Genomic DNA, 16,072 nt, shown 5'->3' with positions numbered 1-16,072 from the left:
AAAGAGACCCAAAGCAGCTTTATTTTGGCAGTCTGTAACAGGCCTTAGAGAGAAGAAAGAGGATGGGCTCAGAGGTATTCCTTTAGTCTGTAGCGAAGGCTGCGGGGAGAGCAGAAAGAATCACACGCAACATTCAGAAGCCTAATTTCCTTCTTTAAAATTCAAGTGCATAAAAAGCAAAGAGTAGTAAAGAGACGTAACACGGCTCCTGGGCAAATGTAAGCTTTGACCCTCTCTTCTTTAAAAGATATGAACCCCATGGAAATCCGTCCCCCTCTATTTTTGCAACTGGATCTCTTATCTCCATGGGAGGCCTCCTTGAAGACAACAAAAGCCAGAGCTGGCTCCCATTGTCCCAGTGGCTTCCTAGCCCAGATCAGTCTGACAACAAGGGAAATTGTCTTGAGGTTTCAAAATGTTTGAGACGGGGATTGAGGCTGAAAGAAGAAAGGACCCACAACCATCATGTGGAGCCAATTAAGTCACCCTTTCCCTTATTAATGCAGGAACTGCTCCCGTCTCCCTTTGAAGTCTCCCTTTCTGAAGGGCCAAGTGCTAATTTCATTTGACGTTTTAATTGGTGTCAAATCCTTAATATATTTATCTGCTCCAGATAGATAAAGCAGCTCAAGGCTGGGCCGTGTTGTTATTTTTGCTTAAAGCAGCTGGAAAATGGCATATTGATGGCCTTATTATTTTACCATTATGATGAGGTTGAAAATGTAATTCCAGATGCTGCATTATTTGGTGTGGCGTTTTATTGGGGGGGGGGGTTGCGACTCAGTCCCGCTGCTAATAAAGTCAAGTGAGAAGCTTGGCTGTGCTCAGATTCACAATATCAGGAACAGCTTGTTTCAGCCGTCGGTAGATTAAAAATAAAAGGCTTAGCAGAGATCAGAACTGGAAGTGCTGCAATGTAATCATGCTTCCTAGGCCTTGCTGCTGTTGGGTGGATTTGAAGGAACCCGGTTCGTGGGTCTACCATGGAAAAAGTGGGATTGATACTGCTGGGTGTTTGGGTGTTAAAGAACGTGGGACTTGGCCAAGATCAGAGCAGTGAACCTCTGGCAGAGGAAAATATTCAGTTTGTATCTTGTTATAAATCAGTCTTGCAATGTTTTTCAGCATCCTACGTGTTTCAAGCCCAAATGGTATTGTGTGACCCCATAGATATGGTGGGTCCTTAAAGATCTGTAGGGCTATCTGGATTACAGTGAGTGCTTTGCAAAACAGCAGGGACACAAAGCACATAGCCTTCAGAGGTTGCTGGAATGCAACTCCCAGCATTCTCCACCTTTGGTTGTGCTGGTTGTTATTATTACTATACTTTATTTATATAGCACTGGTGAGGATTGTTGGGAATTGTAGCCCACAAGGCACCCAGAGGGTCACACGATTCCCATCTCTGTTGTATGGGCTAATGTAACAAATGCTAATGAAAATGGCCATTGCAAAACATGTGCAACCTTAGGTAGACTTTGCCAAACCTAAGCAGATTGATCAGCTCAGGTGTGACCCCTTGAGAGAGATTGCGCACAGACTAAGGAGGAGGTGCCTCTGTTAGCTGTTACTATTATCATCAGCAAGAAAAGCAGAGAAGAGTACAGAAGGGACAGATGGATATCAAGAGGCACCTTCCTGGACCCCTCCCTCCCACCAGTATATATATTTAGGGATATGATCTGAGGAGATATGGAACACTTTTACTATCTGCCCAGTTTTCTTGGCTGTATTTTATTCATTGTGGGACAGCAAACAGTCTCCCACCTCCCAAACCTCAGTTGGCAGAAAAGGCACTTGCTTCAGTGAGAGATGCCATCAAGCATGGCCTCTGTGCTATCATGAAGGTTGAGATGCCTTGTCCAGGTGCACAAATAGCCTCATCCTGACTAGTTCCCTTTCTTCCTCCTAGGAGCCAACAAAATGTACAGCTGGCCCAAGTGTGGATGCAGCATCTCAATGACCACCTGGAGCTGCAGCGCTTCCTGCAGAACTGCCATGAGGTATGCTGTTGTTTCTGCTCCTTGTGGGGCTGGGGAGGAGGGTTAGTTTACCATCCCCTTGTCTGTCTTCCAAAATGCATGGAACAATGGCAGGCACGTCAACTGGAGATTGGGTACCCACCCAACAGCTCAAATGGCACATATCCAGACTTCTCCCCACCGTCTTGAATGTCTCCAGTCTTCTGGAGTTCAGTAGAAAGCAGGGCAGGCTCTGTGTTGTCCAAAGGAATCCTCCAGTGAATACTGAAGCTGATGGCTTTCCCCTGAAATGCTAGCTTTCTACAAGCAGGGGGGGGGGTTTGTTGTTGTTGTTGTTGTTGTTGTTGTTGTTGTTTTAATGTGGAGAAATGAGCACGCAACCTTCCCTGCCACTGCTTGTACACTACAGTAGTATAATGTCAGGAAAGCGTCACAGCTCAGCTCTGCTGTGTGGGGAAACCAGATGTTAGAGATGCCTGTGAGTGTCAGGAAGAAGGATGAGAAAGTCAAGGGGCCTCAGGGCTGTGGGTACATCAAAAAGATACCCACTCTCTTGTGCCACTTTTCAGGGGAATGAACACAGCTTCCTTTTCCTCCAGTGATTCTCCTCGACATTCAATTTGCATCTTTGGCCACATTCGGCAACACATTTCCATTTCTCCTTAATTAGGGTGGCATGTATGTTTCCAGGCTGTTCCTTGGTTATGCTAATGAATCCTTGCTGAGCATGTGTGTACGAATTCTCTCTCTCCCCCCATAGTCTTTCCAGCAACCCACCTTCCATCTTTATGATGTGTGTGGGTTGCAATGGCAGAGATGAGCTGCCTTCCCCAATTGGGGTCTGAATATAGCCAGACAAGAAGTGGACATCCCTGCATGGCAGAGAAGAGGGGTCCTGAATCAGGGTGCAGGGGCACAGTTGGCTCTATGTGACTTTTCCTTTTGCAAAACCAACTACAAATAGTGGGGTGATGAGATGGAGAGTTGGAAGGGGAGAAGCTACAGAGTGATCTTACATCATCATCATCATCATCATCATCATCATCAAAAGGAAATTCTGAGGAAGGGAGTGGGAGGGGAAGAGCATCTCCTCCTAGTGGGGTTTGCAGGGCTCAGCTTTCCAAGACTATCTCCCTCCCTTTGTCAGACTCAGCGGAAAGGGGTGGGTGGCAGCTCCGCCATGGCCTAGAGATGCCTTGAGCTTACAGATTTGGGCTTCCCCAGCCCTGACCCACTTACTTTGTAGTGAGCTGCTTGCATCCCCCTTTTCCTTGAGCGAGGAGATCCAGAAAGTGCAGAGGGGCCAGTTTTCCCATGAAAGACTGGAGAGAGGTCCAGCTTCTTTTCTCCCCCAAGGCAAGTATATTTCCCCCCCTGTGGAAGTGTCCTAGCTGGTGATCTATGGGGGTCAGAAACAGGTAGAGAGTATTACAGTGGGCCCTTGATATTGGCTGGGGTTTGGTTCCAGCACCCCCATGGATACTAAAATCCATGGATGCTCCAGTCCTATTAAATACAGTGGCATAATGAAATGGTGTCCCTTATATAAAATGGTAAAATCAAGGTTTGCTTTTGGAATTTATGTTATTTTTGAATGTTTTTCAAGAGATGGTTGGTTGAATCCGTGGATAAAAGAAAATCCGTGGATTTTTTATATTATTATTATTATTATTATTATTATGAATGAAAATCAATTCATTTGAGATGTGGTGTTGGGGAAGAGTGCTAAGGATACTGTGGACAGCCTAAAAGACAAAGAAATGGGTCCTAGAATCTCCCTGGAAGCCAAGATGACTAGACTGAGGATGTCGTACTTTGGCCACATCATGAGAAGGGATGAAGGAAAGACAATAATGCTGGGAAAGGTGGAGGGAAACAGAAAGAGAGGAAGGTTGTATTCTATAGGGATGGATTCTATTAAGGAGGTCACTGGTATGAATTTGCAAGACCTGAGCAGGTCAGTGGAGGACAGGGAGCCTTGGAGATATATCATCCAGAGGGTTGCCACTGGTCGAGATTGACTTGAGGGCAGTTCACAACAAACAGTATTTATTTCCTCGCTACCTCATCCTATGGATCGGGGCAGAGAACAACAGCAGGCCAACAAAGACACACCAAGGAACAAACAATAGACAGGGGCATCAGAACAACCCACCTTTAAAATTCATCATTTAAATTTACACTTAGAAAATCATCTGCTAGCAATGAGAACAGTGTCCTGGAGATGAATTGAGGGAGCTGGGTACTCAAAATTAAAATTATACTTTTAAATTACCATATCTGACACAAAGAAGAAACATAGTGTCATGGGGATCAAAGTGCAAATTTGGTTAAAATGTGATGCTTGACAAGGATGCTTTGATTGTGAGTTCCTGTGTGGCAGAAGGGGGTTGGACTGGATGGCCCTTTGGGGTCTTTTCCAACTCTCGGATTCTGCAGTATTATCTTCAATATGCTTTGGACTAATACAGTATGCCTTGGACCTCCTTCTTTGGAGGCCTTTAAAAAGAGGCTGGATGGCCTTCTGTTGGGGGGTGGTTGTGAGTTCCTGCATGTCAGAAGGAGGTTGGAGTGGATGGCCCTTGGGGTCTCTTCTATGTATCTTCAATATGCTTTGGACTAATGCAGTATGCCTTGGACCTCCTCCTTTGGAGGCCTTTAAACGGGCTGGATGGCCATGTGTTGGGAGTGCTTTGATTGTGAGTTCCTGCATGGTAGGAGGTTGGACTTGATGGCCCTTGGGGCCTCTATGAGTCTGTGCGGATGGAACCAGCTTGTTTCTGCCCCTCCAGAGATTTGGACATGGAAAAATGAATTCAAATTAGAGGCAAAAAGAGTCCACCTCTTGGGGTCTCTTCCAAACTCTTATCATTCTAGGACCCTGGCATTCTCCTTATCCTTTCCAGGGCAGCTTGGGCAGCCTTCCTCCCCAAAACAATCCAGATCCCCCCCTCTCCAAGAGCCAGGGCTTCTTAACTGGGGTTAGATGAGGTGAATGGTGCACGTGAGAACCCTCCTTCCCCCCCTCATTGCTTCTCTAGGCAGCCTAAACCCATCCGCGCCCCCGTCTGCTTTCCTTCTGCCAGCCAGTGACGCGCTGCTTTGGCTCTCTCACCCTCCTCCCCCCCCTTCTTGCTCCACTTTGGGCTCGTCCGCTGCCGCAGCAGCTTGGGGAGGTCCAGAGCGGAGCGAACCAAAACAGCTTCGGTGGGGGGGGGGGGAGGAGGAAGAGGCGAGAGAAGAGCTGAGATGCTTTGGCTCAGTTCTGCAGCCGCTGCGGGAGAAGCAGTGGATCGAGGAAGAGGGGTCGTCTGGAGGGGCTGACACGCGTCTTCTCTCCCTCTCCTATGTGCAGCTCGATGGCTGGGTGGCCGAGAAAGAGGCTCTGATGGCCGGCGAGGGGACCCGCGACAAGGACGCCTCTTCTTGGAAGCAGCATCCCCAGCATCAGCATCCTTCGCAGCACCAACCTTTGCAGCCTTTGCAGCATCCCTCGCGGGCTCCCAAGCGATGGCTCCGGCACCGAGCCTTCATGGCCGAACTGGCCCAGAATAAGGAGTGGCTCCGCAAGATCGAGAAGGTAAGGGATTGCAAGAGGGGTCAGTAGGTGGCTGGGGTTCAGCACCCTGGAGATCTCCCCCTAGGTTTCTGAGTTGGCCTTGTCAACCACGAAGCATTAATAACAAGGGAGAGCTGCCAGGAAGGAGCATCTCTCCGGCCAAAAACATTACACAAGAAAAGATATCACCACCACCAAGGATGCTCTGTTCTGCGTTTTATGTCTTGAAGGCAAATAACGACAGTGACACCCCTAAAGGCACCAGATCCCATCTGATCTTGGATAGTAAAGCAGGGTCAGCCCTGGTTCGTACTTGGATAAGAGACCTTCTTCCACGGAAGGTGCTCCTTGGGCTACATTTCAGAGGAAAGGACTAGCAAACCACCTCGGAGTCTCCTTTCCCTAAGAAAACCCACTGAAATTCAAGGGGTCGTCCGAAGTTGATAGGTCACTTGAAATATCCCCACCGCAAGTCATAGCACAGTCATGTTTGTGAAGTCGAAGGCTTTCATGGCCGGTATCCATAGTTTTTGTGGGTTTTTCGGGCTATGTGGCCATGTTCTAGAAGATGGCCACATAGCCCAAAAAACCACAAAAAACTACAGTCATGTTTGCTTTTGGGCAAGGCCAGTGTGGTGTAGTTGTTTGAGCTTTGGACTATGCTTCTGGTTCAAATCTCCACTTGGCCATGGAAACTCACTGGGTGACACAACATGATTACAGCCCTGTGATTCCATTTTAACCACCCTGGTTCCATTTTGTGGCATTTGCAGGTTTAGGGAAGGGCCTCAGCAGGAGAGTTTTAGTGCCTCACCTAACTGCAGACCCCTGGGATTCCAAACAACGGAGGCATGGAAGTGAAAGTTGGGTCATAGCACTCTATTTCTGTAGTGTAGATGAGCCCCGGTTCTCAGATCCAAATGCCCTTGTGTTGGAGAGGGGTAGGGACAAAGTCCAGGAGCCAAAGCAATGAGGATTATACAAGTCATCTCTCATATCTGGAGCTGGGGAGGGACTTTCCACCTTGTTGTTGTTGTTGTTATTGTGTGCCTTCAAGTCATTTCCACCTTCTAGTGACCCTAAGGCAATCCTATCATGGGGTTTTCTTGACAAGATTTGTTCAGAGGAGGTTTGCCGTTGCTTTCCCCTGAGGCTGAGAGCATGAGACTTGCCCAGGGCCACCCTGAGCTGGGAATCAAAGCCTGGCCTCCAGAGTCGTAGTCCACTACTGATCTCAAATGTTTCTGACCCTTCGTGTAGTGTATGTCTATGTGCATGTGTGGCCTGACTTTCTGATCATAGCATATGATGGCCTGGATGGCATAATCATGGGCAGGCAGGATTTTTGCATTAAGGGCCTCAGTTTGTTTTTCAGCAGTGTGAGAATGAAAGGTCCTAGATTTCTACATGGAAGCTTTAGTCGCTCTCTCTGGCTTTGAAGGCTTCCTCTGCACCCCGCTTTCCAAAAGTATATGGATTAATTGTGGTTAATCTGTGTGTGTGGTGCAGATAGAACTCTGTATATGCTTGAATGTGTGTAGGCTGTTGGCGTGGTACTCATAGATGTGCTTAGCCTGTACCTCTTCCAATGGCAGATGGGGCTTCACATGCTTAAATTTCCCCCTATAAAGGTCCAAAACACTCTGCAGAAATAATCCAGTTTGAGACTGCTTTAACAGTCCTGGCTCAGTGCTAGGAAATTTGGGGAATTGTAATTTATTGTGGCACCAGAGCTTTCTGACAAAGCTAAATGTCTCACAGAACTACAATTCCCAGAATTCCCTAGCATTGAGCCAGAGCGGTTAAAGTGGTCTCGAAATTGATTATTTTTGCAGTGTGTTGGGACCAAAATGGCACTGATGACAAATCACCGACATACTAGTTTTTCTATATGCAAGGACAGATGGCTGGGTGGATTTTTGCCATGGATGAACCTTCAAGCATGTGGCTTCCCTACATACTGTCTGATGGGGAATTGTCCAAACATGGGTTAATCCTCATTGTAAGAATAAGAAGGCTTATGTCACATGGCTTTCTAGATCTGGGTGTGTGGGCGAGAGCCTTGGCGCCCTATATGAGTCCTAGAGATGAACCTCAGCTCAGATTTCAACCTAAGCAGATGTTCTTTGTATGGGAGCCATTTCCTCCCTATGTCACCATATGGCATGGAGAGAGGACTACTATAGTAAACCCTCCACATGGCTTGGGGTCATAGAGGCTATTCATGATTGATTCCTGCTCCCCTTTCCCTCAACCAGATTTTATCAGGAGCTATGGAGCCTTCGTGTGACTCTGCTGAGAAATGGATCAGATTGCATGCTCTGTATGTGTTGGGAGGGGGGCACATCCAGGGCAGAACAAGTGCTTTGAAAATCCCAGTGTGTCACTCCCTGGCAGCATCTTCAGGGTCAAAAGATCCCAAAAAGTTGGGCTGGTTAAAAAACACCATCCACCAGGCGAGAGACCCACAGACAGAGGGCAGGAGCCCATTCACACTATAGGATTTGAGTGCTGTTATTCCACTTCCAAAGCCATGATTCCATCCTATGGAATGCTAGAGTTTGTAGTTTAGAGAGTGAGATTGAGACTTCTCAGCCAGAGAGCTGCATTGCCACATCCAACCGGAAATGCCAGGATTCCATAGGATGGAACCGCGGCAGTTAAAAGGGAATAAAAACACCATGATTCTCTAGTGTGAAAGGACGGGTTAAGTGCCCCAAAAGACAGTAGCATCTTCTGTTTATGAAAGCCTTCATCAAACTGCCTTTCTTGACCCAGGAGACACGAATCTGGAAAAGAGTGTGTTTCTCCTTGGTGTCTTGCCCAAACAACAAGAGCCCCATATATTGAGGCAAGATTCATGGAGCTGCAGAACAGAGCATCCTTGGTGGTGTTATGTTTCTTGTGTAATATTTTTTGCTGGAGAGATGCTCATTTGCTGGCAGCTCCCTGTTTTTTAATTCTTTATGGTAAAGACTTGTTTGTTTGTTTGTTTCAAAAGACCTCCCAATACTCCTAGTATCTCAGCTTTATGGACCTTGTGTTTAAAAAGAAAAAATACAACTGTTGCCTTGTGTGTGTATGCGCATTCAAGCTACCTATTGACTTATGGCAATCTCTTGAAATTCAGTAGGTTTTCTTAGGGAAGGGATACTCAGAGTTGGCTTGCTAGTTCCTTCCTCTGAAATATAGCCCAGAGCACCAGGTATTTATGGAAGGTCTCTTATCCAAGTATGAACCAGGGCTAACCCTGCTTACCATCCAAGATCAGATGGGATCTGGTGCCTTTAGGGTGTTATTGTTGTTATTCACGTCTTCAAGTCATGAAATCTAGTCTTAGTGACTCTAAGATGACCATATCACGCAGTTTTCTTGGCAAGATTTATTTAGGGGGGTTGCATTTGCCTCCCTCTGAGGCTGAGAGAGTGGGGATTTGAACCAGAATCGTAGTCCAATGCTCAAACCACTACACCATGCTGGCCTTGCCCAAAAGCAAACATGACTGTGCTATGACTTGCTGTGAGGATATTTGTGGAAATGGCGATGCACACGTTCATCTATATGTAAACAAGCAAGTTCTGCCAGCATGAAGTTGTCAGGCAGGAGGGATACTGGCATGAGGACAGCCTCCTGCAACATTTGGGGCCTGCTGTGTATTTTGGTTGGCACTGTGCCACCCTGTGATCTCTCCCAGCAGCAGCCTGGCAGCCTCGCAGATGGCGGCATGGAGGAGGCCTCTCCAGAGGTCTATGCTCCAAATGGTAGGAGACCCTGTGCAAAAGCAATGGATGGAGAGAATGTAAGAACAAGAAGGGGAAGGGACAGTAACTGCCAGGGGATGAGGCATGGAGGAAGGCCTTGCTTTTGAACAGGCATTTTGCAAAGAGAAAGTCCTCCAGTTGTCTGAATATTTTTTGGGAAGATCATTTAGATCTGTTCTGAATCTTTGAAAACCCTCAGGTCTGATAGAAATATGTGAAGCCTGAGGCTGTCCTATTTCCTTCCTTAAATGGAAAGGGTCACAGTCTGGAGAGAAATGCCGATGTAAGGCATTTTTAAAAAACATTGTTACTAGGTGTTCATTTTCTCATTCAGATGATTCAGAAGCAGTAGCTTCTCTGCTGCATACAATCCTGATATTTGGATTAAGGCAAAAGTGATGCTTTTTTTTAACGACAGGGAGTAAATAGAGAATTTCCAATACGTTTACAGATATTGTTTCTATCATGAATCAGTGTGTGCCTTCTGAGCTGGACTGGTGTTCTTGGTTTACGATTGTATTTGCCTCTGCAAGGTGGCCAAAAGTTAGGATAGGGTGTCCATTTGGACACATAACTTCCCTTGGGGGGAAATGCCATGCACAGATGGCTGGCAAGGGGTGCGATGGCACAGGTTTTTCCCAGTTAAAGGCTGAGGCCTGTTTTTGAGAGCAAGGGGTGACATCTGTGAGGAATGGGACATGAGCTGGGCCAAGGGGCTTATTCTCAATGGGGCAGAAACAGATCAGGTGCAGCAATGGGGTCCTGGGAAATATGGCCTCCTTGATCCCAGTGCATTCCTATCCACACACAGAGTGAAGTCACATTGGCTGATGTGAATGAGTTTGGTTTCTGGGGGTCTATTTTAATAGTAGCTGTGCAATGCTATTTTTCATTCATTGGTTTATGTTTGTTCTTTCCTGGATTAGACAATTGGGTGATCAGATGTTTGGGAGTACAGCTGCCATCATCCTCAACCTTTGGCCATACTGGCTGGTCCTTATGGGAAGTGTAGTTCCAAACATTGGGGAAAGGGACAAGTTGCTTAACTTTGTGTTGTCATAAGAAGATATAAAGCCATCCGGTAGCATCTCAGAGACTGGCTGAGAAAAAGACAGTTCACTACAAAAGGTGCCGTGTTGTCATGCAGTAAAATAACAGACTCTTCAAATTAAAAAATGCCTGAAGCTGAAACAGAGCAAATTAGATCTCATTAGTGCAGCGTTCTGTTCCTATGGTTGCCGACCAGGAACCCTTTCATGCTGAACAATGATAGTACCGTGATTCCACTTTAACTACCATGACGGCATCCTGTGGAATTCTGGGGTTTGTAGTTCATTGAAGCATTAGAGCTCTCTGGCTGAGAATGCGATTTAACCGCCCTAAACTGCAAATTCCACCTTTCCATAGAACGTTGCCATGGCAGTTAAAGCACAATTAGTGCTATAACTGTGTAATTTGAAAGGGCCTGTGGTTCCTTAATGGGAAGTCCATCAGGAGGACATGAATGCAACTGCACCTTCCACTTAAAATTCCCTAGCAACTGAAACAGAAACATATATACTGCCTCTGATAAAAGCAGTGATATACAGGCAACCTGACTAGCCTTAACTTCCATGAATGACTACAATGTAATGTAAATCTTCTAAGCATGTAAGTGCTTTGTGAAAATCAAATATGCATAATACGTTTTCTAGGTCGTGTCGTACAGTGACTAAAATATCCAGGACCAGGACTCTGAGAGGCCAGGGTTCAGATCTTTGCTCAGCCATGGAAACCCAATGAGTGACCATGGCCAGGTCAAACTCTCTCAGCTTTAGAGGAAGGCAATGGCAGTTCTCCTCTGAATAAATCTTGTTGAGCTAACCCTATGTTAAAGTCAAGTCAGAGTTGACTTGAAGGCATCTAATAAAAAAGCTAGCATGATCTACAACTGAATGAGTTGGTCAACTTCTTGCCTCTCTCTCCCTGCTCCAAGGCTCCTTTTGCAAAGGGGTTTGGTTTGGAGGCAGGGTGGCATGTGAGCAACATTCTTTCCCTTTTGGTCTATAGGAGGGTCAGCAATTGATTGAAGAGAAGCCGGAGCTTGCAGAAACGGTCCAGAAGAAGCTGGGTGAGATCCGACAGTGCTGGGCAGAGCTGGAGTCCACTACGCAAGCCAAAGCACGCCAGCTTCTGGAAGCCACCAAGGCTGACCAGCTAGTGCAGAGCTACACAGACCTGGACAAGCGGCTGCTCTGCATGGAGAGCCAGCTGCAGACGGTGGATGCCGGGCCAGACTTGGCCACTGTCAACAGCAGCCTCAAGAAGCTCCAGGTGGGTCCCACTGAGAAATAGGAGAGAGCTGTGGGGGGAGGATTCTGTGAGTGCATTGATGTGTTCATGCTTGCAGAAGGGAGGAAAAGTGTCATGTCATAACTGGGGATACAAGACTCCAAGGGGGGGAGACAGTAGTGAGCATCAAAGATGTAGGACTCCTAGCTTTGGGAAGGAATATCCTGGATGGTATGTGGTTGTTACCTTGCACAGCCAAAAATCACAAGGATGCTCTCTGCTAGTGATTCCTTACTTTGGTAGTGGGTAGGTGAGGAAGTGTGGTGTGGAGTGTGGGTGTGAAAGTAGGCACACAGAGCAGCCAAGCATACCTCTGATGGACAGCAGCCCACTAAAAGGGAAAAAGACTCCCACTGGAATTCATTGGCCCCATTGGAGAAGAGAGTGTCCACTCCACACTCCTCTCTTTCCTCTATTCCAGTAACGCATGGTGTGGGGAAATGTGGAACCTCTTGCTTGCTATTAGCAGAGCCACAGCACAGAACATAAGATCATGGGTGGCAATGAACACATCTCACCCTGCTGGGTCTTTCCAGCTCCACAGGTGACCAGCCTACCTATGAGGCTTCTGTCCTTTGTCCAAGCAAGAAGGGGTCCTGACCCAGAAGGCTTGTTTAAGGCTCCCTTCTGTATTGCACTGCATTGTCTCAATCCATGTACACCTCACCATTCCCCTAAACCTGCCTTACAAGATAAGCAAGATAAGGTGGCTTACCAGAGAACAAGAAATAAAAATAAAACCGCATATAGATTTAAAAAGTGACAAAAAATTTATGTTTAATACTATTTTTATTTCATATTTCTTAGAATCACACTTTCTTGTTATCATGTACAGGTACGTTATCTTGAGTCCCAGCTTTGGGAGAAAGGCAAGATATGAATAAACCATTACATACAACACAGAAGGGACTCTTAAAAAGGCTTTCACTGGTGACCATAGTATGCAGACAGGTTTATACAGATGAAGGTGATACTTCAGATATCATGGTCCCAAGCCAGAAAGGGCTTTAAAGGCAATCACAAACACTTTGAAATATGCCTGGAAATAGATTGTTTTATGCATGATCCTGCTGAGAACTTTTTGTGGCAGGCAGCATCTAAGCACAGACATACAAACTAGAAGCAAACGTAGCTGCTTCACAGTGGGAATGGAGAGAGGCTTACATGCTCCTGAGAGATAGATGTTGCTGTGTTCTGGATCTACTGAGTTTTCTGAGCATTCATCAAAGACAACCCCCCCATAGATTGTGTCAGAGTAGTCTAAAAGATATGTAAGGCTCCAGGTGTTACCGTGGCCAGATCTGCGGAGTCTAGGGATGTGCATAGTTGGCACGCTATCATCCTCGGGGCAAAAGCACACCTGATCACTGTTGTCATCTGCACATGATCCTGAAATACTTCTGAATTTTTAAATGAGCACACAATTCTTTTCTCTAGTCCAACACAGGTTAAAGTCCTGCTCCTGGGGTGGCAGTTTTACTTGTCAGGATTAAGCTTCAGATGGTTTCCCCACATCTAGCCCATTACCTCTTCCACTAGACACTCAATAGCCACCCTGAATTGTGCTGGAACAGGGGCTGGGAGGTGTGTGTTGCTTACATATTAGTGGCACCACACTTAGATGGTTTTCCCATTGTTTTCTTGCAGGTGTTAAGCAATATGCTGGGCTAGTAGTGGTGTCAGAATAGAATCCTAAGGCCTGCCATGAACCAGTGGCCAATGGCCAAGGCATTAAGCTGGCATCTCCTCACAGTGTAATCTGAGAATGTCCCTATTAGAAGGACACAACATCATTCCCCACTCTATTCCTGAGTGCCACCTTAGACTTTTGATGATGCAGGAAAGTAGCATAGTTGATGGTATTCAAACTTGCTAAAGGATAAAATAGCATGCTAGGCAGGAGAGGAGTATAAAGCCCTGCTTCTCCTGGAGATGCTATATTTTACTAGGCAAGGGATGTCTTTGAAGAATGTTCAGTTCAAAGAGCTACAACCTCCAGATGGAAGTGACACAGGTTGACTGGCAAGAGTGACAAAAAGGCTTTGGAGGGAAGAGCATTTGAAATGGGAGAGTTGGATGATTAGTTGGCCTCTGTGCAACCTCTCATTGGAGAGCATAACCATAGTAAGACTTGCGAATGGCAAGATGGGAGCATGTAGCATCCCATTGTCCAAGGAGATAATATCTCCAGCAGCAGGGAGGTCTGTGGAAGGAGAGTTTCTTGCAGTGGTCAAAGCGTAGATCTCAGCCTGTTTTATGGCTAAAAGACTACTAGCCCCTTTAAGAGCATGAGTGTGTGCTAGATGGCCAGTGAATGCACCAAGGAAAGCAGGCCATGCTTTTGTTATGCTTTCAACAAGGAGCATCAGATCCTACCCACTGTCCCTGGTTGGCTGATCCTTCCAGCAGTCCCCATTCTTCTCATTCCAAGTTATCTTCACGAGAGGCTGGGAGGAACATGATGGTATCTTGTTTTGCTTTTCAGTGTTTTCTCTGAATTGTGGGATATGTGTTTCACAGGACCTGACTCCATACGCAGGAGGTTTTTGTCAGCATTCTTCCAAGTCGATCCATTGGTTCTTCTAGAAAGGCCATTTCTGAATTGCAGGACAACTGGTCCCTCTTCCTTTGTTAAAACAAATCCATTAATTATTTTAGCTTAGAATTGTTTGCCAAAAAACTGCTTCTCTTGAGTGGGAAGGAGCAAAGAGGCACTTGAGGAGCCTAGCAAAGATACTCTAGAACTTGGGCTTTTCCACATGACTTGCTATACAGGGCTTAAATCCAACTGTCAATCCCACTTAGAGTAGACCCATTCAACAAAACTCAGTGGGCCTGCTCTAGCTGGGATTCACAATTGGGTTTTATCTTGGATTTCCTGCATGCCAGGTTATATTTAAAAGCCAGGATGTGTGTGTAGACTATTCACCGCACTTCTGTGTTACTGCTTTCCAAACAGGCTTGGCCCTGCATGAGGCAGAATGGCAAATGGGTCTACCACCATCCTACCATTTGTGGGACTGAAGGCTGGCCAAATTACCTTGGCCCCTGAGGGTCAAGTTGACTTCTGGTGACCCCATGAATTTCAAAGAGTGTTCTTAGGCAAGGAAAAATTAAGTTGGTTTTGCCATTTCTTTCCTCTGAAATATATCCTAGAGCACCTTTTATTCATTGGTGGTTTCCCATCCAAGTATTAACCAAGTCAGATCCTGCTTAGCTTCCAAGATCGGACAGGATATGGTACCTTGTTTAAATATGTAAAAATATGTTTAAATATGTAAAATATATGGCAGTGGTTGAAGACATATGGCAATGCATTCAAGAAATCACAATTTGTGGTCTCTTCCTGGCTTCCCATTCAACTGCCTGAGGCAGCCGCCTCATTCTACATATTACTGGGGCTGGCCATGTAAACTGCAAAGATATTTGGAGGTAAGAGGGAAGAAGGAGTCCCCCATTTAGTTAAGCATCCTTGAATCAGGGCATGAGTTCAGAAGGGACTGTGGGATTTACCATCAATTGAAGCTCAGTGATGCCATAACTGTCAGGATCTAAAACAGGGGTGGGAAAAGCATGCTCTATGGGCCACATGTGCCCTCCTTCTCCAAAAAAAAATGGTTGCCGACTTATGATATAAAGCAGTAGTTTGAAAGGAAGGAAGGAAAGAAGTAAGGAGGCATGCAGTGGCTGTACCTCCAGAAGGATGCTGTGGGGTTCCCAGGCCACCTCTGGTTTGGGCTTTAGCAGGGTACAGAGAGAGCATAGGGTGCTGCTACCCCATGTACCTGGTGATGGAAGATGGGTGGACATTGCTTGCTCTTCCTAATTTTGCCCCTGCCATCCTGCAGCCACATGCCTCTTCTTGGCAGGGGTGGCAGCTGTGGTCCTCTGGGGATGAAAGTACCCCAGCTGGCTGTCTGGCTTCTCACACCAACCTCTTCGTTTTCCATCCTCAGCAGCCCGAGGCAGTTCAGAGCTCGCCTTTGCTCATCACATCCTAGTGCGGTTTGTCTCATCACGCTGCATGGCGGTACAGTAGCCCTTTTCTTTTAATCCATCTGTGTTGCATTCTGCTTTTTCTTTCCTTTTTTCTCTGTCTGATTCTTTCTTTCCTCAAGTAGAATTGGAGGTGGGGTGCCCTCCCCTTTGACATTTCCCTTCCCCGTGTTATTTTTATCCATCTAGTTTCTTTTGTCAATGGTCTTTACATCTCCCGTGAACACTTGTCAGCTGCCAAGTAATTTCTGCTGCCTATTTGCCTCTTTTGTGGCACGGAGCCCCTGTTCCAAACAAGCTTTGCAGATGAGCCAGGGAAGGGGAAGAAAAGAGGTCTGAGAGAGCTCAGACGGTTTGGGAAGGGGCTGTGCAAACTCCTGGGCATGGCATGGCCATGAACAAGCAGCTGGAAGCCACAAACGGCTGCTGCATTCATGAACAAG

General features: G+C 46.4%; 1 protein-coding gene across 1 annotated transcript in view; it reads left to right on the top strand.

Annotated features, from left to right (window-relative positions):
- Positions 1 to 16,072, top strand: part of SPTBN4 (spectrin beta, non-erythrocytic 4) — a 63,346-nt gene that overhangs the window by 29,603 nt on the left and 17,671 nt on the right. The window contains exons 19-21 of the mRNA XM_042440305.1: positions 1,913 to 2,003; positions 5,338 to 5,562; positions 11,352 to 11,615. Of these exons, the coding sequence (XP_042296239.1) occupies positions 1,913 to 2,003; positions 5,338 to 5,562; positions 11,352 to 11,615 (580 nt within the window). The remainder of the gene's footprint in view (positions 1 to 1,912; positions 2,004 to 5,337; positions 5,563 to 11,351; positions 11,616 to 16,072) is intronic.

The sequence above is a fragment of the Sceloporus undulatus genome, chromosome 9, assembly GCF_019175285.1.
Source record: "Sceloporus undulatus isolate JIND9_A2432 ecotype Alabama chromosome 9, SceUnd_v1.1, whole genome shotgun sequence".
NCBI lineage: Eukaryota > Metazoa > Chordata > Lepidosauria > Squamata > Phrynosomatidae > Sceloporus > Sceloporus undulatus.
Note: the sequence above shows the minus strand (reverse complement) of the source record. Positions and strands in the feature narration are given on the sequence as shown.